Consider the following 26,980-nt stretch of genomic DNA (forward strand, 5'->3'; position numbering starts at 1 on the left):
TCTTAAACATTACTTGAACATACTGTCTCTTACTATAGAATTCGAATTTATAATCCCTATTCCATGATGAGATATCTTTGAGCTATAATATTTCTTAATTAAAACTATCATCTTTAGATAGGTTTTTTCCTCAAAAAACATTTTATCAAAACAAATCTGATGTAAATTTCAAAAATCAGATTTTTAAAATTTTTTTAAAAAAAATCCACCCTGTCCATGAGGCAAATTTCAAAAATCAGATTTTTAAAATTTAAAAAAAAAAAATCCACCCTGTCCATGAGGCACTGTGATGCCATTTTCACAGCAAATGGAGTCCATCATTTCAGACCAAATATCGACCCTCCCAAACAATAATTTGACTGGAAAACTTCTGCCCAGCTCTATAGTCCTCTCCCCTGCCCCTTGCTCCCCACACAACCCCCATGGAAACCGCCACCCAAGCTACAAGCCCCAGAACTAGCCAGGCAGGGCCAGGACTCACCCAGATGCATTGGCTTGCACCCCCTTCCCAGCCCACCTTTGTCCTTCGGCTGGAGGCCCGCAGTGCAGCGATGGCCTCCTCTCTGTGTTCATACAGCACCCAGCAGGGCCTCTGAGCACCACCATGCTATCACTATTATCTGCACCCACTGCAAGCCATGAGGCCACCGTGCCCCTGGCAGGAGCTACCATGCCCCAACATGATGCATGTGCATCACTAGGGGGTGCTGTGCAGGGGAACAGCGGGGTGGAAGCCAGCCCTGATACAGCACCATCACCGCAGGGGCTTAAAGTGCCATAGGCAGGAAGGAGTGTAGCACTAGCCCAGGGGTGGATAAACTTTTTGCCCGAGGGCCACACCGGGGTTGCGAAACTGTATGGAGGGCCGGGTAGGGAAGCCTGGCCCCCCACACCCTATCCACCCCCTCCCACTTCCCACTGCCTGACTGCCCCCCTCAGAACCCCGACCCATTCAACACCCCCCCCCGCTCCCTGTCCCCTGACTGCCCCCTCCCGGGATCCCCCACCCCTAACCACCACCCCCAGGAATCCCCCCATCCACCCCCTCCCCGCTCCCTGTCCCCTGACTGCCCAAACCTATCCACCGCCCGCCCCCCAAGACTCCCATGCCTATCCAACTGCCCCCTGCTCCTGTCCTGACTGCCCCTTGGGACCCCCTGCCCCTTATCCAACCCCCCTGCTCCCTGCCTCCTTACCATGCTGCTCAGAGCGGCAGGACTAGCAGCTGCCCCGCACAGTTATCTGCGCTACCTGCGTGGCTGCGTAGCTGCGGGGTAGGGGGGGACAGCAAGGGAGGGACCAGAGGTCTAGCCTGCCCGGCCAGAGGCTCAAGGGCCAGGCAGGACGGTCCCGTGGGCCAGATGTGGCCCACAGGCTGTAGTTTGCCCACCTCTGCACTAGCCCCACTGCAACAAGGGAAACTGAGGCACAAACAGGGAGGAGCTTACCCAATGTGGCAACACAGAAAGAGTCAGGAGTCCAGTGCCCTGCTCAGTTTCACTGCCTCTTTGGGTTCAGCGGCCCCCACCACAGGGCACCCCACACACCCCTCCAGGCGAGAGGCCTGTGTTTTGGTCTCCGGTTCTGTTCCCCTGGATCTCCAACAGGCCCAGCCCCCTTTGGGCAGGAGGAGCACCCTGCCTGCCCAGCCCAGGGGGCCAAATGTCCCCCACCCCCAAGCAATGACAGGGACAGCTTCATGCCACGCCCCACACGCTCACCCCACGCTTGGTGCCACAGCTGGCCGATGGACTCCAGCACAACAGCAGCTCGGCTCTCACTTGGTTCCCCCACCCGCTGGGCTCCATTCGGTGGGGTAGGGGGTGGGAACGTCCCACAGGCCAGGGCTGCCCATGGCCCCTCCAGTGCCATGGCACAAATGGGGTGAGTGGGAATCTTCTGAATGACCCTCTCATGCTTGGTTCTGGTGCCAGAGCACCCACACCAGCCTGCTCCTCCACAGCCCATGCATGGGCAGTGCCAAGGAGGGACGGGCATGGCCAGTGGCTCATGCCTAGGCTTGTCCCCAAACAGGATGTGATTGAGCCTGAAGATCCTTCCCCAGCTGATGGAACTGGGTAAACTGGCTCCGCTCCCACAGGGGTACCTTGCCTGAGTCCCTCCCGGGAGGGGCAACAAGGGGCCATTCCAACACCCATCACTACTGCACCCCCACATCACTGACCGTCCCCCTGCCAAAGTGACAGCACGGCTTCTGCAGGATCTTACCTGTGGTCCCCAGCACTGCACTGAACGCCAGGGCACCCACCAGGCCCTGCTCTGGCACAAGCTGCAAATAACCTGAGCTGGATTCCCAAGCTGGATTCCCGGGAACGGGCTGTGGGGCCCCAGCTTGGCAGAGTCCAATGTGGGGCTTGAGGATGCTACAGGCCAATGCAACCCCCATAGAGCATGTGCTCCCCACCGAGCCAGGGACACCCTGCCCCAGATCCTCACTTCTATGGGCAAACAGCCTGGTGCTGCCAACTGGGTCCAGGGCAACTGACTCAGAGGAGAGCACAGCCATGCCAGCTCCTGCAAGCACACCAGCCATCCCTGGGGACAGCGACTCCCAGCCAAGGAGATACCAGACGTGGCCCTGCTTACCTAGCAAGGCCTGGAAGGAACTACAGCTTCAGATGAGCCAAGGAGACGAGGTGCGTTTCTTGTCACTTCCTCACCTGCAGCTTTGGTCGCATCCACTCCACAAGCCCCACGGCCCCCAGCACACAGCGGGCTCTCCCTGGGCGTGCAGCAGGCTGGCCATGGGGCTCCCCACAGGCCCCCCCGACAGGCACGCTGTGGCTGCCCACGGGGCCTAGCAGACTCCCCACAGCCTCTCAGAACACACTGGGTTCCCCCAGCCCCTATGACATGCAGCAGGCTCCCCACAGCCCCCCAGCAGGGCCCCTGGAACACAGCAAGCTCCCCTGGCCCCAGGAACTCCCGGGGCTCCCCGGTGCTCGCTGACAGTGCGACGAGTCACAGGCTCAGCACAAAGTTCTGATCGACGCCAGCCAGGGCAGAGCTGGGATTTGGAAAAGAAAATAAATATCACTCCAGTTCCCAACGCCGGATTCCTGCCATCTCTGGCGCGCTGCTGAAATAGAGTCCAGATGAGGGGACGGCCCAGTACAGCTCCCACCCCATCTTTCAGATCCCAGCCAGGAGAGGAATCTCAGTGCCTGAGGGAAGGAGCGGGGAGGGAGTTGCACACCAGCCCCAGGTCACAGCAGGCACTGGGCTCTGTGCAGCCCATGGAGAGAGGTGTTAGCACCACCATCCCTGGCATGCATGGCACAAGGCACCAGGGTACTGCCCCCAGGTGCTGCCCTCTGGCACTGCCAGCTCCAGCTGAGCCACAGACCAGAGATGGTAACAGCACAAGCTCCCGCTAGCCAACCTGCCCTGGCTGAACCCCTCCGAGGGAGAGAAGGGCTCCGGGGAGGGAGGGGGGACAGAGGGGCTCCAGCCCACCTGCTCTATGTCCCCCCTGCTCATGCTGCAGGCCAGGGAGCTCCCTCAGATGCCTGGAGGCCAAGAGGGGCTCGAAGATGCGGCCGTGGGCAGGCAGGCATGCACGGGGGTCAGAGCTGACTTTGCTTATGGAAGGTGGTTTGTCTGAGCGGTCTGTTTTCTTGGGGTGGGGGTGGTGCAAGGCCAGTGCCAGGACCAAGGGCAGGAGAGCTGATGGGGCTGGGCTGGGATTTCCCTGCCTGTCCTGGGCGGGGCAGAACACCTCAAGCCTCCCATTCATCTACCTCGGGCCTCCAGGGCTGCTCCTGGGGACAGGGAGATCCAAGGACAATGTTAAGCACCACTTTGGCAGATACAGCTCAGCCACCAGCTCTCCCCAGAATGGCTGGAATCATGCGGGGGGATGTGGGGGACGGGACATGCCAGCGATTCCATAGGACCCCAAATTGGAGAAGAGGGGCCAGGACCAACACAGCCAGAGGGGCTGCAGATCGGGAGTGAGGGGCAGCAGCAGAGCTGGGGGAGGGGGGAACCCAGGGTTGGGTTAGCAGAGGGCAACAGGTTGGGAGTGAGGAGCATGGGCAGAGCTCATAGACTTTAAAGCCAGAAGGGTCTATCATGATCATCTAGTCTGACCTCTTGCACATTGCAGGCCACAGAACCTCACCCACCCACTCCTATAATAGACCCCTAACCTCTGGCTGAGTCACTGCTGTCCTCAAATCATGATTTAAAAAGACTCCAAATTACAGAAACTCCATCAACACTAGTTTAAACCTGCAAGTGACCTATGCCCCATGCTGCAGAGGAAGGTGAAAACCCCACAGGGTCTGTCTCAATCTGATCCAGCGGAAAATTCCTTCCTGACTGCTAATCTGGTGATCAGTTAGACCCTGAGTATGTGGGCAAGATCCACCAGCCAGACACCTGCAGGGGGAGCCCAGGGCTGGGCTAGCAGGGGCTGCAGGTCAGGAGTGGGCAGAACCAGGGGTAGATAGCCAGCAGGGGCTGGGACAGTACCATGCCAGTGAGCATGAAGCACCCTCGACTGTAAAGGCCCATTTGGCATGGACCAGCAGATGACTGGGCGCAGGGTGAAACAGGCACTGAGGGGAGCTGGTAAATGGTGACACCTCCAGAGGGGACAGAGTCCAGCACCCTGATGCTAAGCTCCTCAGGCTGGAAATTGGATCAGTGCCCCACACTGCCCCCAGAGGTGCCAAGGGAACCACTCTCCAATAGGCAGGCTGCTCCCATGGGGTGGGCAGCGCAGCTCTGCATGTTGGCAGAGAGCAGGCTTCCTGCAACCCCCTGGACCCCACATGGGATGGTTCCAGGGCATTGCACCCAACAGGAGCTTCCAGCACAGCCTGGGGCCCCCTCTGCCATCCTGGCAGCTGCCCCCCAAGAGGCAGATGCAATGCTGAGCATGGGGCCCATACAGGGCCCTGCCCGTGGGAGATGCCAGCTCTGAGACCTTCATTGATGTGAGCAGCAGCATGGACACTCCAGCCCCACTACAGGAAAAGCAGGCATCATCTTTGCTGTAACTGCATAGGCCAGCAACAGCCATGCACCCCTTTGCTCCCAGTGCTAACAGGAGGCTGCTCCCCATCCAGGGCTCTTTCAGCAGCAACCCCCCATCTGCCAGAGCCCCCTCTCCCTCTGGGGCAGCATCCCTAGCTCACTGTGAAGGACAGCGACCCCCAGCATCAGAGGGCTAGTGACCCAGCTAGGGACACAGCCTGGCCTGAGGCAGCTCATGCTCTGCCCTGACCACTAGGAAACAGCTGCCCAACAGCCCCATCAGCCCAGAGCTGGGAGAGGAGCAGAAGGTTGCAGCCACAGGGATGCACCCAGGGCAGCAGGACAAGAAGAGTCCGTGGCCAGGCACTCACAGCAAGGGCAAGGGAGGGCCTGGGATGAGGAGGGGCAGACCTGGTCAGACTGGGCTTTACTGGTGCCGTTACAGCATCAGCTCTCGCTGCCCCGGGGATCCTGGCCTCTCACGCCCCCAGGCTCCACATGTGGAAATGGAGGCACAGAGGTCATGTGGCCTTAACTGAGGTCATCCATCAGCTGCAGCCAGGAGCCCAGATCGGGACGCATGCCACTCGCTGGGAGCCATGGGTCAGCTTTCACCCTGCGCCACACGAGAGGCGCTGCCCAGGAAAGTGGGCATTGCCCAGTGGGAGCAGCTTTTGGCCTCTGCTCCCCGGCTCCCACTCCTAAGCGTCCATGTCAGGGGCAGAGAGTGTGCGCTGCCCTTCAGCTTGGCTAAATAGGGAGCCCGCCTAGGCTATCACACAGCCAGACCAGGGCCCAGACTCAGGACTCCTGGGTTCTTTTCCTGCCTCTCTGTCAGCCCAGACAGGTGACCTCCTGCCCCTCCCCCAGCTCTGCCCCATTCTCGGGAACATTCCTCAGCACTACCAGGCCCATCCCAACCAGAGCCTGGTGGGCAGCAGGTCCCCCTGGGCACAGCAGGGTGCAGGGCCAACACCTACGGGCTCATGACGACTGGAGACAGTCCCCCGGGGGTGGAGCACAGGCATGCACAGCAGCACCAGCACTCGCAAATCTCACTTGGGCTTATAAATGACGCATCACACAGGGCAGCCAAGGGGGCTCAGAGAGCAGCTGCCGGAGCTCCTGCCCTAACCCAGCCTCTTGGGGCCCCCCACCCACACTGCGGCTTCAGGGGGCAGAGGCAAGGGGCGCCCAGGACCTGCAGCTCGCTGGTCACCTAGCACCACGCCAAGAGCAGCTCCTGATGCCCGCAAGCAGGGCCCCCTGGCTCGGCCCTGAGCACTCGAGTGAAGATGAAGCAGTGAGGGGGGCTGCCCTGCTCGCATGCCGGCCTCCTCTCTCTGCATCCCGGTGAGGGTCAGGCACTGGCCAGGGGCCACTGTACCTCCTCGAAACAGGCAGTACTGAGGCAGCCCATCCCCCACGCCTGCTGTGCTCACAGGTGTTGGAGCCCCACCAACATCCGCCTGACCCCTGAGATCAGCTCCACTCAGTTCTCCCATTGCTGGTGGAACTTGCCCTCCTGCTGTGTCCCAGCCCTGGCGACCAGCCTCACCCTAGGCACCACGAGCTGGTGTCCCCAGCAAAGTCAGACCATCCCAGCCCATCCACCACCCTCAGCCAGGCTCCCCATGCTGCCCCCTGGTGGGCATGTTGGTGCCTGCTCATACACTTCCCCCAAGCCTGGGGGGACTGCAGCCGGCACCCCTCATGCCCCTGCCTCTCCTTGGAAACCCTGCCCGGTGTCCCAGCTGCCCCGCACAGTCCATGTCCCGCTCAGAACCGAGCCAGGCCAGATCTGGTCCTGCGACCTATGCCACAGCCCTATGCACGCTGCACAGCAGCTCAGTCACCGTCTCACATCCCCCTCCGCTGTGCAGGGCTCGCTCTCGGCAGACACAGCTCAGGCCACCTGGCGCACATTGGCCTCCAGGGGCGTCAGCAGAGGCTCCCCTGCATCCCCCACCCCCATCTGCTGTAAACCACTGGCAAACACAGAACCAGGCCACGCCCCTCCTGCTAGAGCAGAACGGACGTGGCCAATCCAACAGGGTCTGGGGAGGGAACGGCTCACCAATGGGGCACACTGGGTCCCCAACAGGCCCCAGATCTCTGCAGTCACAGCTCCTGGGCCAGGAGCCCCTGCCACAAGGCCTCAGGACGAAGGGACAGGGCTGGGGGAGTGACCGGCCCAGGCCTGGCTCTGGCCAAGCACAGCCAGTGGCAGCTATAGCGGGACACAGTGAACAAGGCGAGTCTAGACACTGCGCTGACGTCATCACCAGGGTCTCCTCCGGCGACCTGGGAACTGTGTAATTCAATTACAGCCAGGCCCAGCAACCTTCCCAGCCAGGAACGGGGAGGAGAAAGTGGCTTTGTCTTAATTAGGGTGGGTTTAAGAGCCGATTTCCTGCAACTCGGCACGCTGCCACCCTCCTCCCCCCGGCTAGCCAGCCCCAGACTCCCAGCCACGGATGGACGCGGGGGAGGGGAAGTCAGCAAAAGGGGCTCGCTTTCCAGGGGAGTCCCAGCCGCTTCACAGCCAGCCCAGCGGGGACCAGAAATGCAGCAGGGAGCGCTCTCCCCTTTGTGGCATGAGGGCGCTGGGCCAGAAGCGCTGCCTTCCTGGACAGCGCAGGGGAGAGTCCCTGAGCACACAGGGACTTTTAAGTAACAGCCGCAGGTGCTTTGCACCCCCAAAGCTCTGTTGTCTTGACCAGACTCCAACTTGGGTCGGTCCAGTCCCCCTGGATCATTCACTTCCTGTCTTAAACTGCTGGGCAGCATTGCCGTGGGCTATATTGCCGCCTTCAGAGGTGGCTGCATTTCAGTGTGGACAAAGTGATTCTCCGTACCAGGCGGAAAAGTACAGTGGCCAGGGATTCTTTGGTATGGAGGAGCCCCTCTGGCTTGAGCGACTCTGATAAATTTTGGTTAGTCTCTAAGGTGCCACAAATCCTCCTGTTCTTTTTGCGGATACAGACTAACACGGCTGCTGCTCTGCAACCTGTGCAGGCAGATCGCTGCTACCTGTGCATGCCACATCCCCTTTGCCTAGAGCCCAGGCACAGCCCCTGCATTCACAGGCCGGACAGGTCGCGTCACAAACTCTCATCTGAGGATTTCTTCTGACCAGCCCAACACTGGGCTGAGCATGCATCTGGGGGCAGGGAGCCAGTCCTGAGTCCCCACCCCCTTGCCTGCTCAGCTCAGAGCTGCTCCTTTTGGGTCAGACAGCCTGTGCCACAAACTCCGTGCCCCCAGCTTCTCCCTGACCTGAGCAGAGAGTGCAGGGGGCTATAAGCCAGAAGCCAAGTGAGGGGAGTGGAGCAGGATCCTCCAAACAGGCCCAATCTGGCCCTGGATCCCAGTGGCCAGAGACTCCCGCAGCCCCTAGCATTTCACCAACTCCCCAGGTGGCTCTGGCTGGCTTGTTCCCCAAGCTCACTGGTCACCCTGCCTGCAGCACAGCTGCCTGCCCATTTCAGCACAGCTGATCCCAGTTTACTTGCAATTCAGGGAAAGAGCAACTTCCCAACTCTGGGCCGGCCCCCACAGTCCCCGGCCATGCCTGGGGAGCGCTCCCGCCCTCCACGGCCCCAGGATCGCTCAGAGTCTGCCACGTCCTCTAAGCGAGCGAGGATCTTGGCCCTACCAGCTAACCCAGCCAAGCAGGGCGCAACTCCCCACAGATCCCACCTCACTCCATGGGACAGCATGGCTGAACCCATCAGCATTCTTTGTGGGGGCACTGCCTCCAGTCTGCCACACGGAGAGCACACCTGGGGCTGTCTAGCAAGACCTCTGCCCTTCGAACCCCCGCAGTGCTGGCTGCAGAGCCCAACAGAGAGGCTACGGGAGCTCACACTCTCCCAGAGGACATGATCGGAGTGGGGGGGGGGAAGGGAGCTTGGGTTGGGAGCCCTCCAGCCATGCTGCTTTACGGACCCTGCTGCTGTCCCCAGAGCCAGTTGTACCCAGCAGCAGGGGAACAGAGGCTCAGAGCCCACTCAGGAGCAACCAGAGCATTCAGCAGTTGGGAACACAGCCAGCCCTAGCGCAGCGCTCGCTTTACGGCTCCCCAGGGTTGCCACGCCAAAGGCTCCCACCCAAGGGCTACAGCCGCAGAGGAGCAGAGGTCACATGTGTCCAACCAGCGCCCCAGGGACAGACGGGGGTGGGAGCCAATAGACATTCCCCTAGGTAGGGCTGCTAGCCCCTTGGGAGACAATGACCTAAAACCCCTCGGTCATCTACCCAGGTATTACTTTCCCCGCTGCTGTGTCTGGCTGGCTGCTGCCCTCTACCCCAGAGGTGGCTGTGTTTCAGCAGTGCTGCACTCCTACCTGGACTGGGACTGTGTGGGTCTCTGGTCAAAGAGAGGCACAGTCAGGTATGGTAGACACAGGACCATCCCTATGTTACATCTGTTCTGATGAGCAATGTTGACCAGCTTCAAGGGGAGGGCGGTGCTTCAGTAGGACTTACTTTATTTCTTAGTCTGCCTGCAGTGTCAGTGTGCGCACACACAGGGAGATCCCCCATTCCCGCTGGGTGCGCCGTACTCGTGGAGGGCAGGTAGTCAATGGGGAGCGACAGGTGGGAAGAAAGGAGCCCTGATGCCTGCACAACATTTTCCTAACTAGGGCAGCAGGGAGGTTGGCACCAGCCAGGAGAACCAGGGCAGACCCTATTAGAACCCTGGGAGGTGGGCGAGCACAAGTCCACCTACTTCTAAAGGCCCCTCTCCTAGCCTTGTGAGAGGGACCACTGGACCCAGGAACCAACTGAAGATGGGGGACAACTAATGAACAACAGGGTCAGGAGTGAAGGTCACAGGTTCAAAAACTAGGGATCCAGAGGGGGACACCAAGCAGAGAACCCAGGACAGCGCCCACTGCTCCTCAAAGCTGTCTAGGGAGCCAGCAGCAGACGCTGCCCAGAGGAACCATGCCCAGATGCATGAGACAAGGGAGGAGCAGAAATAGGCAGGTGACTGGCCCTGCACCAAGGGCACAGACCCATCAGAGAGAAATACCAGGATTCTGCTGGCTGGAGCTGAAGGTTATTTGTGGACAGATAGGCGGGGAAGGCAGCTGGGAGCTAATGGGACTGAGTCACTGGCTGCCCCGGCTGGCCGGAGAGCCCAGCCCCAGGGCTCAGACAGGGCCATCCCTTTGTCTGGCAGGTTTCATGACGGCTGCGTGCACTGGGGGAGGCTCGGGGGCTGGCACCTCTGCTTCAGGGGCCAATTCCAGCACAAACAGGGGTTTGTTCTGCCTAAGCCACTAAAGACCTCAGTACTGAAGGGAAGAGGCTTCCCAATGCAGGCCTGCTCCCCCGGTCACCACAGGCCAGGGAGAGACATCCCCCATCCCCTATCCAGGCCTGCCCTCATGGCTGCAAAGAAACCCTTCCGAACACAGCACAAGCGTGACCACAGCAGGGACACCTGCCAATACCCCAAAACAACTCACAGATGTGTTGACCTGAAGCCTAATGATATCACTTTGAAGAGCAGAGCCTGCTGCCACAGCAGTCAATAGCAAAGTCCCATTGACTTCCCTGGCAGCAGGACCTGGCCCTGCATTTCAGTATCTACATTAATTGTTTCACTGCTAACCACAGTGGTGGGAGCAGGTGGCTAACATGCTCATCCTGCAATTCCAAGGGGCCCAAACCCTCCAGCCAAGCCTCTCCAGGCAGTGTGGGGATCGCGCTACAAACCCCCAGCAGCCCCAAGCACCCAGCTCCCAAGCCTGCACGGGCAGTTCGGTGCCACTGCGCAAGCTCAAGGCAAGAACCACTCTCTGCCCCTTCCCTTCCCGGAGCCACTCCCACAGCACCTGCCATTTCTCTGGGCTGCCGAAAACCATCAGCCGCGCTCAGCTTCCAGCTCAGCGGGGCAGAGGCGGGGCCTTGGAGACAAACCTCCGCCCAGAGACCTGCCTACCGACAGCGAGCCCCCCCGACAGCATGCAGACAGACACACTCCCCACCCCTCAGCAACATGGTCCCCAGTGCACAAACCCTCCACCCCCACATAACATGCACCCAGAACTCCTCCCCTGTCAGCTCAGACCCCCGCAGCAGCGCTGCATAACCACATGAGGAGCGTCCTGGACGTGCTGTCGCTAGGGGCAGTCTGAGGACACAGCACACACCTGGGCCCCCCAACTGGAATTCAACCCTCTCCCCTCTTAGCTGCAGGATCTTTCATACCAACCCCGAGGATCACCGTCACAGCTCACCAAAAGTATGGCCCAGCACAGCGCCCCCTAGCACCACCCTGGGATGGGGCACCCCTCTCTGCACCATCGTGGGCTCCCCAGGAGGTTTTCTGGCCAAGCACCAGCCAGCTCCAACCCCCAGAGCCCAGGTGAAGCGGGAGCTCCAGGCCCCATCCTCACCCACCATACCCGGGGACCAGAGAGCGAGGACATCCCCAGGCAGTTAGGGGAGCAGGTGCTGCCAGTGGCCCCTCACCCTGGTGCTGGGCCTCCCCACAGAGCTGCCCATGAGTTTGAGTGGAAAAGGCTGCGTGTGCCAGACACCCCCAAGGCTGGCCCTGCCCTCTCCTGCACACATCACATCTGCTGCCCTCAGTGCGGGTGTCCCTGGTGGATGCAGGCAGAGAAGTGCTCTGGAAATCCCTGGGCAGGGGTGCACTCCCCACCTCTGTCCTCACAGTGGGGACACTCCAGCCCAGGGAGAGCGGCCCCAGCTTCAGCTCAGGGATGACTCACAGCTCTGAGCACCCAGCTCCAGGAGACCTTGGCCCCAGCCCCCACAAACAGATCCAGTCTCCCTCACTCCTCAGCACAGCCGTGCCCTAGGCCTGCTCCCGCTGGCTTCGTACACATCTGGAGAACAGTGGCTGAACAGTGGCGAATAGTTTTACTGGAAACCAGTAACCAGCCAGAGCTGCCAGGCACATCTGCCCATGCTGGACGGGGCCACCCATCACTCCTGGTATAGGCTGACAGCCCCCCAGATGCCCCTCCCGAGAACCTTTCGTCACTGTCAGCAGGTGCAATCACTCCAAGCCAGCACGGCTCTGGCCTTCAGCCTGGCCTCCCCATCCCCCCCCCCCCCCCCGGGACCCTAGCACTAGGGGAGGCAGTACGGGCAGACATAGCATGGAGACCAGCATCATTGCAGCCCCTCGATGCTCCCCAGCACAGACCCCTGTGTGCCAGCACCCCCAGGACCCACCCTCCGCCAACAGGAGTGCAAAGAGCAAAGGCTGGGCAGAGGTGGGACAGCACTGGTCACGCAGCATGGGACACAATGGAGCCAGCTAGGATCTATGCCTAGCTCCAGCCCCGACGCAGGGAGCGAGGGCTGGCTCTGCCCGGGGAGCTGCCAGGAAGCAGCAGTTCCAGCAAAGCCCTGAGCTGCTCTGGAGGATCCTGCACCAGCAGAGAGCCGCAAAGAAACTGTATCCTTTCAGCCCGCAGGGTGGCACTTCCTCGCAGACATGATGAGGGCCAACAGCACCGCACCAAGGCTGAACGCTGGGCAAGGGACAGGCCTGGGCGAGGGCTAAGCCCCCAGCATCGCAGAGGACTGGCACCAGCCCAGCAGAGCTGCCCAAGGCTCCTACGGACAGGACAGCCTGCACTGATGGAGCAGAGCACCTGGTGTTACACTCACCATGGACCGCTCACAAGCAGGCCTTTGGAGTGGAGCCCGGACCTGGAGCGTGGAGCTGCAGGTTTTTGCCTGGAGCTGGAGTGGAGCCGGAGCACAGAAAATCTTGACTGGTCTACTGCTCCAGGTTTTTTTTCCCCCCATTTTCAATCCAAAATGAATTATATTTAGCAAGAAAGTCCTAAAGGTGCCAAAAAGTTTCAGATTGTATAACAACTGATATTAACATCTACTTTACCACTTTACACAATATGTCACAGTTATTCTCACATCAGCCGAAATCAAGATTTAAAGTACAGATACAAAATTACAAAGGTTTTTGGAGATATGTTTTATTAAAGAATCAGATAATTATCAGACATCCGGCAACACTGCAGACTGCTCCCACCCTTGTGTCAAGGTTAGGGGAGTACGTACTCGCGTAGATTAGTTAGATAGATTAGTATGTGTTGATACTTCTTTTGTAAGGGTTGATCAACGAGATGTGCTGAGTGCTGCGATTATGGAAAAGTGTGACGCAAGACGCAACATTTAAGATATCACAAACAGGTATATTGCAAAATAAATAATGTTTTTGTTTATTGATATATTAAGATATCGCAAGAGATATTAACCACTTAAGCTCGTTTCTCACACGGGCTCCCGTTACCATTTGTTCATTTGTACATGCTCCCGTATCACTCTGGAAGACTTATTTTATATGTCATCTGTTCAACGGTCTTTGGTAGCGTTGTTTGTAATTTTAAATTTATTGAAAAAGTCGCGTGCAGCAGGCAAATAAATATACAGTAAACGTTTTTGCATAAATTAGGAGTGATTTTTGTGATATATCCAGAGTGATTGGAAAATGTCCAACAAAACTTTGGGGGTGAATGCTTCGATCATTTTAAGAAAAAACGTTTCTGTGAACAGGTGTCCTAAAATTCTTCCTAAGGGCGCTACAGTCCCTTCAAGGAGATGTTGAAAAGTTAATTTCTGATTAATATCTCAAAAACGCTTTAATATAAAGTAATAAAATTATGTCCGTGTCTTAGCATTAGTATGTGCTACCATATTACATTATCCAAAATTATTTAAACCATAGGCGTCCCGAACTGGCGGTGGGTCACTTTTTTTTTCATATTTCAACAAAGGCTTGTCGTCGACTGCCCCTGGCTACAAGTGGTAATATGTTCCATAATAAGTTAATAATTTTGGTTATTTATTATTACATTTAATATTTATAGTTCCAAAGTTGAAAAATAAGTAATAAGTAAAATTGTTTGTATCATTCTAAGCATCTAAGCAGATTAAAATTTCTAAACAGTTTTCTCAGAAACGGTTAATTATACAAAATAAATTAAGAGTACCATTTAAATGCATGTTTTAGCATTAAATCATATGCCAGGGTCGTATCTGTTAAATAGTCAAAGATGTAAAAAATATTAAATAAAATTAGCCCAGTCCCCCAAGTTCACGACACCTGTAATTTAAATAATTTTATTTGAATGATGTTGTATGATAGAACATTGGAAATAAACTTTAACGGGAAAGCAGATTCAAATTGCAAGCACAGTCCTTTTAGTAAAGAGAGCAAATTTTCAGAAATATGTTTATAATGTTTCCAGCCTGATGAAGGAAAAACATATTTCTGAAAATTTGCTCTCTTTACTAAAAGGACTGTGCTTGCAATTTGAATCCGCTTTCCCGTTAAAGTTTATTTTCAACCTTGTAATGTGTAGCCTTGTTACTTCCCAACAATTAATGTTGTAGAACAGCGATAGCACATACTAACGCTATGGCACATACCAAATTTTATTGATACATCTATATTAAAGCATTTTTGAGATATTAATTAAAACTTTGGAAAATATTTTGAATATTTTTACCGCCAAATTTCATAAGAAAAACTTGCAATTTATAAATAAAAATCTATATTAGTTATGTATATTAAAAATACTTTACTTCATTAAAACTGAAAGAAACATGTTAAAATATTAAAATATACTTTAATAATAATTTTGTGTAAAAAGAAAATGCAATCATTTTTGTCCAGAAAATCCAAAATAAATTCAAAGTACCTTAAGTGGTTAAGATACCACAAGCAGGTACATTATAAAAAAAATGTAATGCTTTTCGTTCATTGCTTTTCAAAGATCATAACAAGAAACATTTGGCTGCAGTAGCAGCACAAGAAGATTTGGCCATGGCTTCAACAAAAAAACCAAATCTGCCCCCCATGATTGATAGTCGATTTACAGAAAAGGATCTCAACGACGTCTTTACTTTTGAATTTGAAAAGCAAAGAAGAAATTGGCAACGTGCAAGGTTGAAAAGGAAGTGAATGGCGAGCTCAAACCATGTAGCTTTAAGACAAGTGAAGCAAGTGCTATGAAAAGTCTCAACCTCTGGCGGCATGTAAAACGTAACCATCCTGAAAACTATGCGGCTCTGGTTACCAAAAAGGACCAGGAAGATGAGGCAAAACAGAAAGCTGACGCAGCTAAACAACGTTCATCTAGCTCTTTGAAAAGTCCTGGAGAAAAGATTTTTTGCAGCGCTTCATCTGAAAAGAAACCCAAAATTGAGCAAACAAAACTTGACTCATATTTGAAGTCCTCAAAAGGTTACAGTCACCCTGGATGCCAGTACTTTCCATGAAGGGCTGATGGAAATGGCTTGCTTGAGTTCAACACCACTCACTACCTTCAGGCTAAAGAACAAAGGATTCCAAAAAATTGCAGGTGAAATGGGTCGGCAGCTTGGCATTTCGACGGGGCACGATGCGGTTCGTCATTTAGTTGTCAGCACCGCTGAGTCTGGTCGCGAAGAGCTCAAGAAAGCTTTGGAGCAAAAATTGTGCTACCTGAAAATGGATGCAGCAACCCATGGAAACAGAAATTTCCTTGCAATCAGTGCTCAGTACTATGAAGAAGGAAAAGATAAAGCTGTGGTAAAAACCTTGGACATAATCGACACTGAAGGGCGTCGCAATTCTTTGTACATGAAAACTCAAGTAAAAGCTATTTTAGAAAAATTTGCGATCAGTGAAATGCAAGTGCTGAGCATCTGCATTGACAATGTAGCAAACATGACGTGTGCCATCAAAAATTTAAGCGAGGACAACGAAACCATTTCTACCTCTGAGAACAGGGATGTGGACAGAACTGAAGCTATTTTGCCTGATGAAGGAACTAAAGGAATGGATGAAATCGAGCTCAACATGGTTGCTGCTGCGCAATGGGTTAATGACCCTAGCCTTATACTTCCAACACAGCGTCATGAGGACGACTCAAAAGTCCAACTGATGAGGTGTGGTATTCACACTCCTCAGTTGGCAATCTGGGATGGACTGAACAAAGAACATGCGAAGAAATTTCTGGCAAAAATTCGACAAGTCGTTGTCAAGTATTCAAAGTGTTCTGCTTGATCTACATGTTTAACTCAATCATTGGATACTGTGCCTCGCTGGGGTACAACATTTGCAATGATTGATCGGCTTCTCGTTTTTCAATCTTACTGTGAACAAGTGGCTGCTGCTGGAACAAGAAAACTGAAGTTAACAAAAGTTGAATGGGACGAAGTGAAGAACCTGCGAGACTTCTTGGCAAAGCCAAACCAAACAATCATGAATCTTCAAGCTGTTGACAGAATCCAGCGAGAAACTGCTGAATTGGAATTCATTTGCAAATTGGATACTATTAATTTGGGCTTAAATAGAGACTGGGAGTGGCTAAGTCATTATGCAAGGTAGCCTATTTCCCCTTGTTTTTTCCTCCCCCCCCCCCGACGTTCTGGTTAAACTTGGATAGTGGTCAGTTTGGATGAGCTATTGCCAGCAGGAGAGTGAGTTTATGTGTGTGTGTGTGTTCCCCGCGGGGGGCGGGGGGGTGAGAAAGCCTGGATCTGTGCTGGAAATGGCCCACCTTGATTACCATGCACATTGTAGGGACAGTGGTCACTTTGGATGAGCTATTACCAGCAGGAGAGTGAGTTTGTGTGTGGGGCGGGTGGAGGGTGAGAACACCTGGATTTGTGCTGGAAATGGCCCAACTTGATGATCACTTTAGATAAGCTATTACCAGCGGGACAGTGGGGTGGGAGGAGGTATTGTTTCATGGTCTCTATGTGTATATAATGTCTTCTGCAGTTTCCACGGCATGCATCCGATGAAGTGAGCTGTAGCTCACGAAAGCTCATGCTCAAATAAATTGGTTAGTCTCTAAGGTGCCACAAGTACTCCTTTTCTTTTTGCGAATACAGACTAACACGGCTGTTACTCTGCAAGCTGTTGATGTAACCCTGGAAGTTTTAATGAAGGAATGGCGAAAACTGTCAAAATTCTTGAAAGAAAATGGTGGACAAATTGCAGAAGGAATTCTATCCTACATGCAGAAACATGAAGAGAAGCTTTTTGACAATATTCATTTCCTTGCTGGAGTTTATGTTGACCCATGGTATTGGATTCTTCTTACCTCTAGGGAAATAGCAAAGGCAAAGGAAGGGCTCCTTGATATTGCTCGACGACTCCAAAAACAAAATCTATTGCTACATTTGAAGTCGGCACAAGAGGTTGAACAAAAACAAAACACAACAAAAGGTGTCATCAACAATCGAATTTGCAGTTTCAGAAAGTTCACATCCTTCAGAAATAGCAGGCTGTTCTCAAACTTCCGTCTCCACTCTGAACTTGTTCGAGCGTCCATCCCAGAGACATCTTCAACCATCACCGGGAAATGGAGATAGTTCAAGCACCAATTCTTCAGAAGATGACGCCTTTGAAAAGGAATTGGAGAAACAAGAAAGACGCCGGCGAGTTTCTGCGATTCATAATTGTAATGAAGCATTATTCAAGAGAAACTTTCGGGAAGATTGTGAGGCGATGGAGTCTATTGGTAGGCTAAAAGTTAAGTCTGTTTTTGAGGACTTTCATAGCTACCCACACCACACTCAGGCTGCCTGTAGAATTGCTTCGAACATGCCAACTCAAGCTAGTGTAGAGTGACTGTTTTTGGCTTTAAAGTTAATTTTAAATGATTTGCAGCAGGCTATGAATTGATTGATTGCTGCAATAATTTTTTACAGAATGAATTATTAATCATTCTAGTTTGTATAACTGTTGAAGACATTTAAATTGTTTTAAAAGTCTGAATAAAAATGTTTTTTCAAAATTACAGTATGCACTTTTTTTATTTAGTTAAAAATTCATTTGAGTAGGAGCGGAGCTGGAGCAGTCACTATTGGTGCTGGAGCGGAACTGGAGTGGAGCAATTCAAAACTTTGATTGCTCCAAATCCCTGCTCACAAGCCACCTTCAGCTCTTCTAAGGGGGCTCATTTAATAATGGGGTCCTGCACCAGGCAAGCAGGGCCCAGAAGAGACAGACACCCCCCTGACATTGGGATGGAAGGTGCTGACCCTGAGCCTGGTTTTTGCACCGTCCAGCACGACCTCTTTTAGAATGAAGAGAGTATCTCCAGTCAGAGAACAGCCCACCTCAGGGCTGGGCCTCAAGGGATCTGAGTTCAGTCCCTGGTTCAGCCACACAGACTTCCTGAGAGGTCACTTTGCCACTCCGTGCCTCAGTTTCCCACCTGGAACAAGGGGATCATGCACAGCAGTGTTGGGGGGACTCATTAGTGGCTGCCAGGCACTCAGATACTGCAGTGACAAGCCATAGACTGTGCCCCTGCTGCTGGACAAATGCAACCTGAATAGACCCCACCACTTTGGGGCAAAGCTTCCCATCCCCGCCGACCCCTAGGAATGTTGCTGAAGTACCTATGGCCACATGCCCCCTCTGTACCAGAACGTCACACAGCTCCCTTCACTGGGGCACGTTAGGAACACTGGGGAGCCCCACCCCACCCCAGAGCAGTGCAAAGAGGCATCACCACCGTCCAGGGCTCATGCAGCACAGCAGGAGCCAGGCCAGCGCCACCCCACAGCTCCGAACAGCCTGGGCTTGGGGGGAGCCAGGGCGCCTGCAGAGAATTCTCCCCTGAATACACAGTGCTGTAACAAATGCCCTTTGTTCACCAGCACTAAGCCACGCGCAGCAAGAACAGCCAGGCTCTAGGTAGGGCAGAGGTTTCCTGCACTGACCTTCCACCTCCTGCTCAAGTGCTGCTCCTAGGTCAGAAATAATAATGAGATTTGTCCACAGCACAAAGACAAACAGTTTGAAATGAATGGCAGCCTGTGCACAGGAAACGCCGGGGAAGTTGAATGTCAGGATTGAGGGGCACCAGCAGAGCTGTGTGTGTGGAGAGCCCAGGGCTGGGACAGCAGGGGGCATGGGTCAGGACTGAGAGGCACCGGCAGAACTCAGGGGGAAGCCCAAGGCTGGGATAGCAGGGGCTGCAGGTCGGGACTGAGGGGCACCAGCAGAGCTGTCTGTGGGGAGTCACAGGACCAGGACACAGCCTAGACAGGCAGATGTGAGCATGCTGGAGCTGAGAGACTTCTGGGACCAGACTCAAGGGCCCTGCTTCTAACTCAGGTGGGCTGAGGAGACAATCACCGGCCGAGATGATCAGCACAAGCAGCCGACATGCCCGGGATCCTTCTCCAGCAACTATCCTAGAGGGAGCAGCATCTGTGCAGGACGTGCAGCCAGCACATCAGCCCAGAGCCCTGCCCACTCCCACAGGGCCAAGATCCCGGGCCAACTGCCAGCCCATCGCAGCTGCTAGTGCATCCCACAGCAGGAGGGCTCAGGGGAGACATGGAGGATGCATCCTGCTCTGGCAGCCAGGAGACCCCAGGTCAACACACCCCACCTGAGCTCAAAGCAGCCCCTCTGAACAAGGCAACAGCTTCCTAGGGGAGGAGATGGGTCCCACTCTCCAGAGTGCAGCCAGGCCAACCCTGTGGCAGGGTGGATGCTGAATTTGGACCTGAGCTGCCTGCAGGCTGGGATCACACATGCACACCCCTCGGCATGCAAACTTCCTTCCTCCCCGAAGGCCTCTGGCTCTCATTACCAGCAAGACGGAGGGAAAGTGTAACCAGAGCCGGAGGCAGCTGGGAGAGGCTCCTCTGGCAGTCAATGCTGATCACTCACCCAGCCAGCGTAGGGGGACATCACACTGGCTCTGGTTAACCGCGCATAGCTAGGGTGCCCGCAGCTGGGTTACAGGCCACAGGGCCACGGCCACGCTGCCAGAGGAGAGGGCCATGGAGCTGGGGGGGACCAGTAATCTCCATCACACCAGAAGCGGGGGCAGGGGGAAGGGGGTGCAGCAGCAACATACTGGCCCAGGAGCCTTGGATCACTCCCATGTGAACATGAGCGGCCTCCTCCCACTAAACCACTACCAGCATCTGCAGGGGCTCTGAGGAGCTGCCCTGGCCCTCACTACTGCCAGTCACTCCTGTGTTCCCACTGCCCCCTGACTTGGGAACTCAGAGAGAGGGCAATGACCCGCTGTTCAACACAGCCATGGGGAGAGCAGAGGCTGGGCTCCAGCAAGGTGTACCCCTGTCCCGCATACATTTCAGACCTCATAAATGCTGGGGGAAGAAGAATGGCCTGGCTTTGGAAGGACCCTAAGAAACTCCCACTCTTTCCGGCTGCTGCAAGACACCCAGAAACCCAGAGTCCTATATCAAGCACATGGCTCCCTATGACCTGCAGGCACCCATGTGATTCGCCCCCAGCCCTGCCCACAGGACCCCTTCGAGTTCTGGGAGCCTCACAGGACGACGAGCCCCTTGGGAACCCAAGCCCCATGCTGCCTGTACCTGCCAGGGCTCTGGCTAGCAACCCTTGGGTCTGCAATACAGAAATGCGAGAACCACAGGGCAGGCCACGTCCTAGCCAATAAGAACAGGAGGACTTGTGGCACCTTAGAGACTAACCAATTTATTTGAGCATAAGCTTTTGTGAGCTACAGCTCACTTCATCGGATGCATACTGTGGAAAATACAATGGGGAGATTTTATATACACAGAGAACATGAAACAATGGGTGTTGGGCCATTTCCAGCATAAATCCAGATTAACACCCATTATTTCATGGTTTGTATGTATAAGAACATCTTCTGTATTTTCCACAGTATGCATCTGATGAAGTGAGCTGTAGCTCACGAAAGTTCATGCTCAAATAAATTGGTTAGTCTCTAAGGTGCCACAAGTACTCCTTTTCTTTTTGCGAATACAGACTAACACAGCTGTTACTCTGATTCCTAGCCAATGAGGCTCTGAAGAAAGGGCCCACAGCCCTGCACCCCGTGGGTCAGGGCTCAGAGCATAGATCTTCTCATTGGTCAAACACTGGAAGCCCAGGTCTGGGGAGCGGACACACGGGATGAAAACCTGGCAGAACCCCGAGCCCGTAGAGCTCACCCTGGGCTCCACACAACATTAATTTTACAGTCTACTTCCAGTCAGAGCTGAATTTCACACTCAATCCAGTTGTTAGCTGCTGGGGACCCCACCTGAGAAAGTCCCCTTTGCAAGGCCGCTGGCAAGAACAGCTGCTGTCGCACCCAGGGCAGTGAACATGGCCAGCGAGACACCAGGGCCAAGGCTGCTGGAGAACAGGCAGCAGCTGCCTGGAGCCCGGGGGCCCATCCATGCCTGCAGGAATGCTGTGCCACCTGGAGGAGTTTAACATGGCCTGTGGCTAATGCACTGTTAACACAGCCCAGCAGCTGGAGTGGAGGGGCCGCACCATGGTCAGCAGGGAGGTTTCTCGCCCCACTTCAGCTCCCAGAGGCAGTGCCAGCGGATGCTTCCCCAGCTAAGTGCACGATGGAAGCTCTTGCCCTTCCTCGGAACAGTGGGGCTGGCTGGCCCTTGTCCTGTCTCTTTAGGGCAGCTCCCGCAAGGATGAGGGTAAGAGCAGCAAGGACACGGCCTAGTGCAGCCCACTGTGAACTAGAATGATATTCAGAACCACTACAGCCCCCTCCCAACCCCAGCCCTGCTCACGGGTCCCAGGCGTGTGCCAGTGTGTGCCAAAATCCTGCCAGACTGTCCCCTGGCACCACATCGGTCAGCCAACGAGAGAGGGGCAAGCTCCTTCTCTACCCCACACACAGGCCAGGGGGACCATGCTGTTAGCCTCAACCTGGGGCAAGAGGAATGGGTAACCCCTTGGGAGAGGCCAGGCCACAGCCTAACAGATCTCACAGGTAGGAATGTTTTCCTGAGACCCAGACAAACCATTCCCTTTTTTCAACTTTGTGCCATTCCCCGTCACACCCTCTAGCCCAGACCAGTCACCTACCCTCTTTGGGGATTTCACTTTTCAGATGCTTGTCCGCGTTCAGCTTCCTGCCGCGGCCAACCCAGCTTAGGAGGCACTTAGGTAGCTCAGCATCCACGCTGGGGCATTTTCCACCCCCAACTCTCAGATCAACCCCTCTAGCCTCTTCTGTCCCTCTGCTCTCAACTCCCCCTCCCGCATCTTCAGCCCAGACACCCCTGACACATGCATTCTAGACAGCACGGCCACCGCTTGAACCTATCCACCCTGCTCCCTTTCACACCCCTGGGGAACTGTACTTAAACAACCTGACCTGCACTACAGCCTTATGCATTTTTAAATAGTAATAAAGAAAGCTCAAGTGTCAGCCAGCTGGAACGGCTATTAGCAGGTTTGGCTATTTCCATTGCAAGGGTGGAAAGCCAGCCCAGCCCTGAATGGGAAATTAACAAAGTCATGTGTCCACAGCTCCAGGAGCAGCATTTGGGGTTTATTTAACCTCCTTTTCAGCACCCTTTACATAAGTTTCCACTCTGATCAGAGGCAGCTTCTCATTGCAATCTGCATGGAACTAATGGTGAGGAACCACGGGGCCAGATTCCTAAATTTAAACTTTCCTTTAAAAAAAAGAAAGAAAGCTGCTGGCCTGTCTGATAGCCAAAGTCCCATTCCACATGTGAGCTGAGCAGAACCAGATGCAGTGCTATCTTCCTGAGTCTGCAGACACCCCCATTGCTTCTGCAGCACCTCACAGCTTTGCCACATTTGCAGTGATGTTAACAAGATGTTGGTCAGTTTCACAGCTGCTGTTCACAGCCACCTGGGATGATCAATGTTATGCTGAAGCAGCGGATTGCGAAAGGCATAATGGAGTTCATGGATTTGAAGGCCTGAAGGGACCACTGTGATCATCAAGTCTGTGTTTAAGACAAACCAGAAAATTCCCCATCATAATCCCTCTTAAGAAAACACCCAGTCTTGATTTAAAACTTGTCAGGGATGGAGAATCCACCACAGCACTTGGTACATTGTTCCACTAGTTAATCACTTTCACCGTTACAAAATTAGACCTTATTTCCAGTCTGGATTTCTCTAGCTTCAATTTACAGCCATTAGATCATGTTAGACCTTCCTCTGCCAGACTGAAAAGCCCCTTATTAAATATCTGTGCCCCATGTAGGTACCTGTAGACTGTGATCAGCTCCCCCTTAATCTTCTTTGTTAAGCTACATTGATTGAGCTCCTTGCGTCTCGCACTATAAGGCAGGTTTTCTAATCCTTGAATCATTCTCATGGCTCTTCTCTGACCCCCTCTAATTTAACTGGAATTGTGGGCACCAGAAGTGGCCACAGTTCCAGCAGGCTTTGCACCAGTGCCAAATACAGGGGTGCAATAACGTCCCTGCTCCTAATTGAGATTCCTGTTTATGCATCCAAGGATCACATTAGGCCTTTTGACCACAGCATCACATTGGGAACTCACATTCAGCCAATTATCCACCCCACGCCCACATCTTTTTCAGAATCAAAAGTTAGGCACATGGAGAGGAAGACCCACAATAATGGAGAATGGGGTGAGGGGGTGATTAACAGAGACCCCTGCTCCCTCCAAGCAGCTAAGATCTAGAGGAGGAAAAGAGAGAGTCCCTTCTCCACTGCAGCACCTAAAGCAGCTCAGCTTCAAACACGGACTAGCCAGAGGTGCTCATTAAAGGACAGAGCTCCCAAGCAACAACCAGAGATCAGTTCCTCATTCCTAGCACTGGTGGCAGGGAGCAGTCCCCATCCACCTCACTGTGGCCTTCTGCATCCACTCCTGTGCTCTTACCCCTTGCCTCTGGTAAACTGTCCAAGCTCCAGTAGACTGCATGAGACAGCCATTGGCACCCATCTCCATCCCTTCCAATGGCTCGCAGAGGACGGAGAGGAGGGGTTAGTCTCTTTTAGTTCTTCCTCATCCCGTGCCAGACACACACTGCTCCCAGCGCAGGGGAGAGCAGCTGCAGCTTGTTTTAAAATCCATCGCTCACCCAAATTCTGGCCTTGACAGGAGCTCAGACCTGGGTCTTCAAGGCGCCCACCCCACCCCCTGCTCCTTTCTTCCCTCAAAGGAGAAAACACTTTTGGTTCTGATTTTTTTTGCCTTATTAACAGGGAGCAAAGCGCAGCCTGGTGTCACACGCTGCTCCAGCACTTCACTCGGGCTCCTGCCTACTCAACCCCAGGAAACCTTCCACCAACCCCAGTGTCCCTAGCCCTCCAGCCAGCCCTTCCCGCTCTGCAGAGCCCCTGGCCCAGCTCTCCGGAGCGGGACGAGCTGAGCCAGGGACAGACACGGGGGGTGGCCAGAGGCCAGCCTGCAGTGTGTCCTGGCTAGGGGCTGCCACAGCCAGCCTAGGGGGATGGGAAGCGGCGCACGGCTTCTGAAGGGTGACGAGTCTCTTCCCCACTCCCCCAGAGCACAGACCCAGCGTAGAGGGTCTGCCTGGCCCATCCCCAACGCCGGGGGCTCCTGCCTGCAGTACAGCGCCTCCCCGGGCGCCCGGACTGGGCTGCTCCCTGCGCCGCCAACACTGCAGCGAGTGGGGAGCAGCCTCCAGCCCTTTCCGGGCCGCCCCCAGCCCCGGCTGCCTGGAGACCCGCCTCCAGCGCAGAGCGGGCCGGCTCCGCTTCCCTCCTTCCCGGCCTGTCTGATCGCCCCGGGGGCCACGAACGTCCCAAGCCTCCTCCCCTGCGTGTGCGTGTCCCCAGCCCCGGCCAAGCTCCCTGCGCCCTCCTGCCTGGAGCTCGGTCCCGCGCTCCCGGGCCGGCCAGGGCACCCCGCGGCGCCTCCGGCAAACAAAGCGGGGCAGGGGCCGCGGCTCCCGTCGCAACCAGCTTCCAGCCCATCGCGGTGGGACCCCCCGCCCGCTGCCGAGCCGCTTTTCCGCCCCCCGGACAAAAGTTTCCAGCAAGGCGCGGCCCGGCCCCGGCTCCCTCCAGCAGGACGAGGCGGCCCCGGCGCCTCTCGGGCTCAGAGCGCCTCCTGCTGGCCGCGCCCCGGCCGCCTCTTACCTTGGAGACGATGAGGGGCTCCCCGTGCTCCAGCCCCCCCTTGAGGGTGAAGCCCCAGGGCGCGCCCCCCTGCAGCTGCACGTGCACGTACTGGAAGGAGACCAACCGGCTCTCGGTGCGCTCCTCCGGCGGCTCCATGGCCGCTAGCGCCGCGACCCCCCGCGCCACATCCCCCGGCCAGCTCGGGCTCCCGCGGCAGGAGGAGGAAATGACACGGAGCAGCCAGCAGCGTGACGGAGGCGGGGGCCGAGCGGGGGCTGGGGCAGCCCCGGGGGCCGGCCAATGAGGCGCGGCCGGGGTGGGGCGCGGGGCTGGCTCCGGCCTCAGTGTTACACTCTCCGCTTGCGGGCGTGGGCTGGGGTATGTATTTACATTGGGAGCTTGAGCACCCGTGTGCATGGCCATGTGTGCATGTGGCTATATGTACCTGGGTACGTGGGTACCTCCTTATGCACACTGAGGTGTGTGGGTACGGATGTCTAGAGATGTATACTGAAGGATGCATGTGTGTCTGCACATCCTCACGTGTGTTTGTATGTAGGTACCCTTGTGCATGTGTGTGTAAATCAGCCTTGCACAACTCATGAAACATTAACAGCTCAGGTTTCAGAGTGGTACCTTGTTAGTCTGTACCAGCAAAAACAACGAGGAGTCCTTGTGGCACCTTGGAGACTATCAAATTTATTTGGGCATAAGCTTTTGTGGGGTAGAACCCACTTCATCAGATGCATGCAGTGGAAAATACAGTAGCAGGTATATATATCAGATTGGTAGATGTGCAGGTGAACGAGCCCCTGATGGTGTGGCTGATGTGGTTAGGTCCTATGATGGTGTCCCTTGACAGCTCAGATGCCTAATCCCTGTGTCCCGCCTTTCTAAGGAGAACTGGTCATAACCAGAAAGCCACTGATATTTTACTCATCCCTCAGAACAATTCCTATCCTTCTTCAGTGCCCCATGGGTTGCACCCAGCCTTGCAAGGAAAGAGCCTGCTACCCAGTTAGGGACACTTGGCATGTACCTATAATGCTGTGCCCAGGTGATTAGAAGTTTGACAGGTGACTGTGTGTACCCCCCTTGGTGATATATGTGTGTGGATATATAGGAATGCCTGTAGGTATGTGCTTGGAAAACCAATCTCTGCTTCGTACACAGTCCAGTCTCCACCTCTGGGAAGCAGGCTCAGTCATTGTTCAGTGACTAGGGCAGGCAGGGGCAAGAGACCTGGAGGTGGCTAATCCTGGCTCTGCCACTGACTTGCTGTGTGCCCTTGGGTGAGTTATATCACCTTTGTGTCCCGGTTTTCTTCCCCACATCTCATTAGATTGCAAACGCTGCGGGGCAGCGCCTGTCTCTGGCCAGGAGTAATGTCCTAGCCCCAGGGAGAGCTTCAGTGAGGCAAGATTCCTCCACATGTGCCTGCAGTGCCTCGCACAATGGAGCCCTCATCCTGATTAGGGTCTAGTCTAAGTGCTACTAGAATGCAAATAATGACTCAGTCCCAGCTGCCTGCACGGTTTCGCAAAGGCATGTTCACCGTCTCGCTCAGAACGTCCTGCATGCGCATGTCCCAGCTGGTCACGAGCACGGAGTGTAACAGAAACACCTCATCTGCAGGCTGCTATTCTGCAGTGGTATTTTAAACATGGCCCTTACCCAGCATTACAAGGTATTTTTGCTTCTTGGTCAATTTTTAATTGGTGAGTTTCAAAAACAAATCCTGATTGGAGAAGGAAATGAACCTGCCCAAAGGGGAGGGGGAGCAGTATAGCCCTAGATCCCCCCAGACTGGCCATGCTGCACCAAACCTCCTTCATGGTCCTCTGATCTTGGGCCAGCCAGTATAAGTTAGCTACTCACATACCCAGCCCCCATTCCCATAGTATCTGAGCCCTCCCTACCACCAAGGAGTTAATCTCCCACACCCCTGTGAAGTGAAACAGGGCCATTGTCTCCACTGTACAGCTAGGTGATTTGCCCACAGGCACACAAGGTGCCTGTGGCAGCACGGAGCCGATCCCAGGTCGCTCAACTCACAGACAAGGGCTCTAACCACTGGACCATCCTTCCTCT

The 26,980-nt window shown here is 54.7% G+C and overlaps 1 protein-coding gene and 1 long non-coding RNA gene across 3 annotated transcripts in view; both read right to left on the reverse strand.

The window, feature by feature from the left end:
- SHROOM4 (shroom family member 4) overlaps positions 1–25,145 on the reverse strand; it is a 58,098-nt gene extending 32,953 nt beyond the window's left edge. The window contains exon 1 of one of the 2 annotated variants that reach the window (XM_073360589.1): positions 24,999–25,145. In XM_073360589.1, the coding sequence (XP_073216690.1) occupies positions 24,999–25,045 (47 nt within the window). In that variant the 5' untranslated portion in view covers positions 25,046–25,145. Of the gene's footprint in view, positions 1–24,907 lie in introns of both variants that reach the window. The other variant, XM_073360588.1, reaches the window with a different exon arrangement.
- LOC140917528 (uncharacterized) lies at positions 22,323–24,901 on the reverse strand. Its single transcript, XR_012160880.1, has 2 exons — positions 23,682–24,901; positions 22,323–22,770 (listed from the first exon to the last, which is right to left on the reverse strand). It is a non-coding gene; the product is annotated as an uncharacterized lncRNA (long non-coding RNA).
- Positions 25,146–26,980: the final 1,835 nt, after the last annotated feature.

The sequence above is a fragment of the Lepidochelys kempii genome, chromosome 9 (genome assembly GCF_965140265.1).
Source record: "Lepidochelys kempii isolate rLepKem1 chromosome 9, rLepKem1.hap2, whole genome shotgun sequence".
NCBI classification, from domain to species: Eukaryota; Metazoa; Chordata; order Testudines; family Cheloniidae; genus Lepidochelys; species Lepidochelys kempii.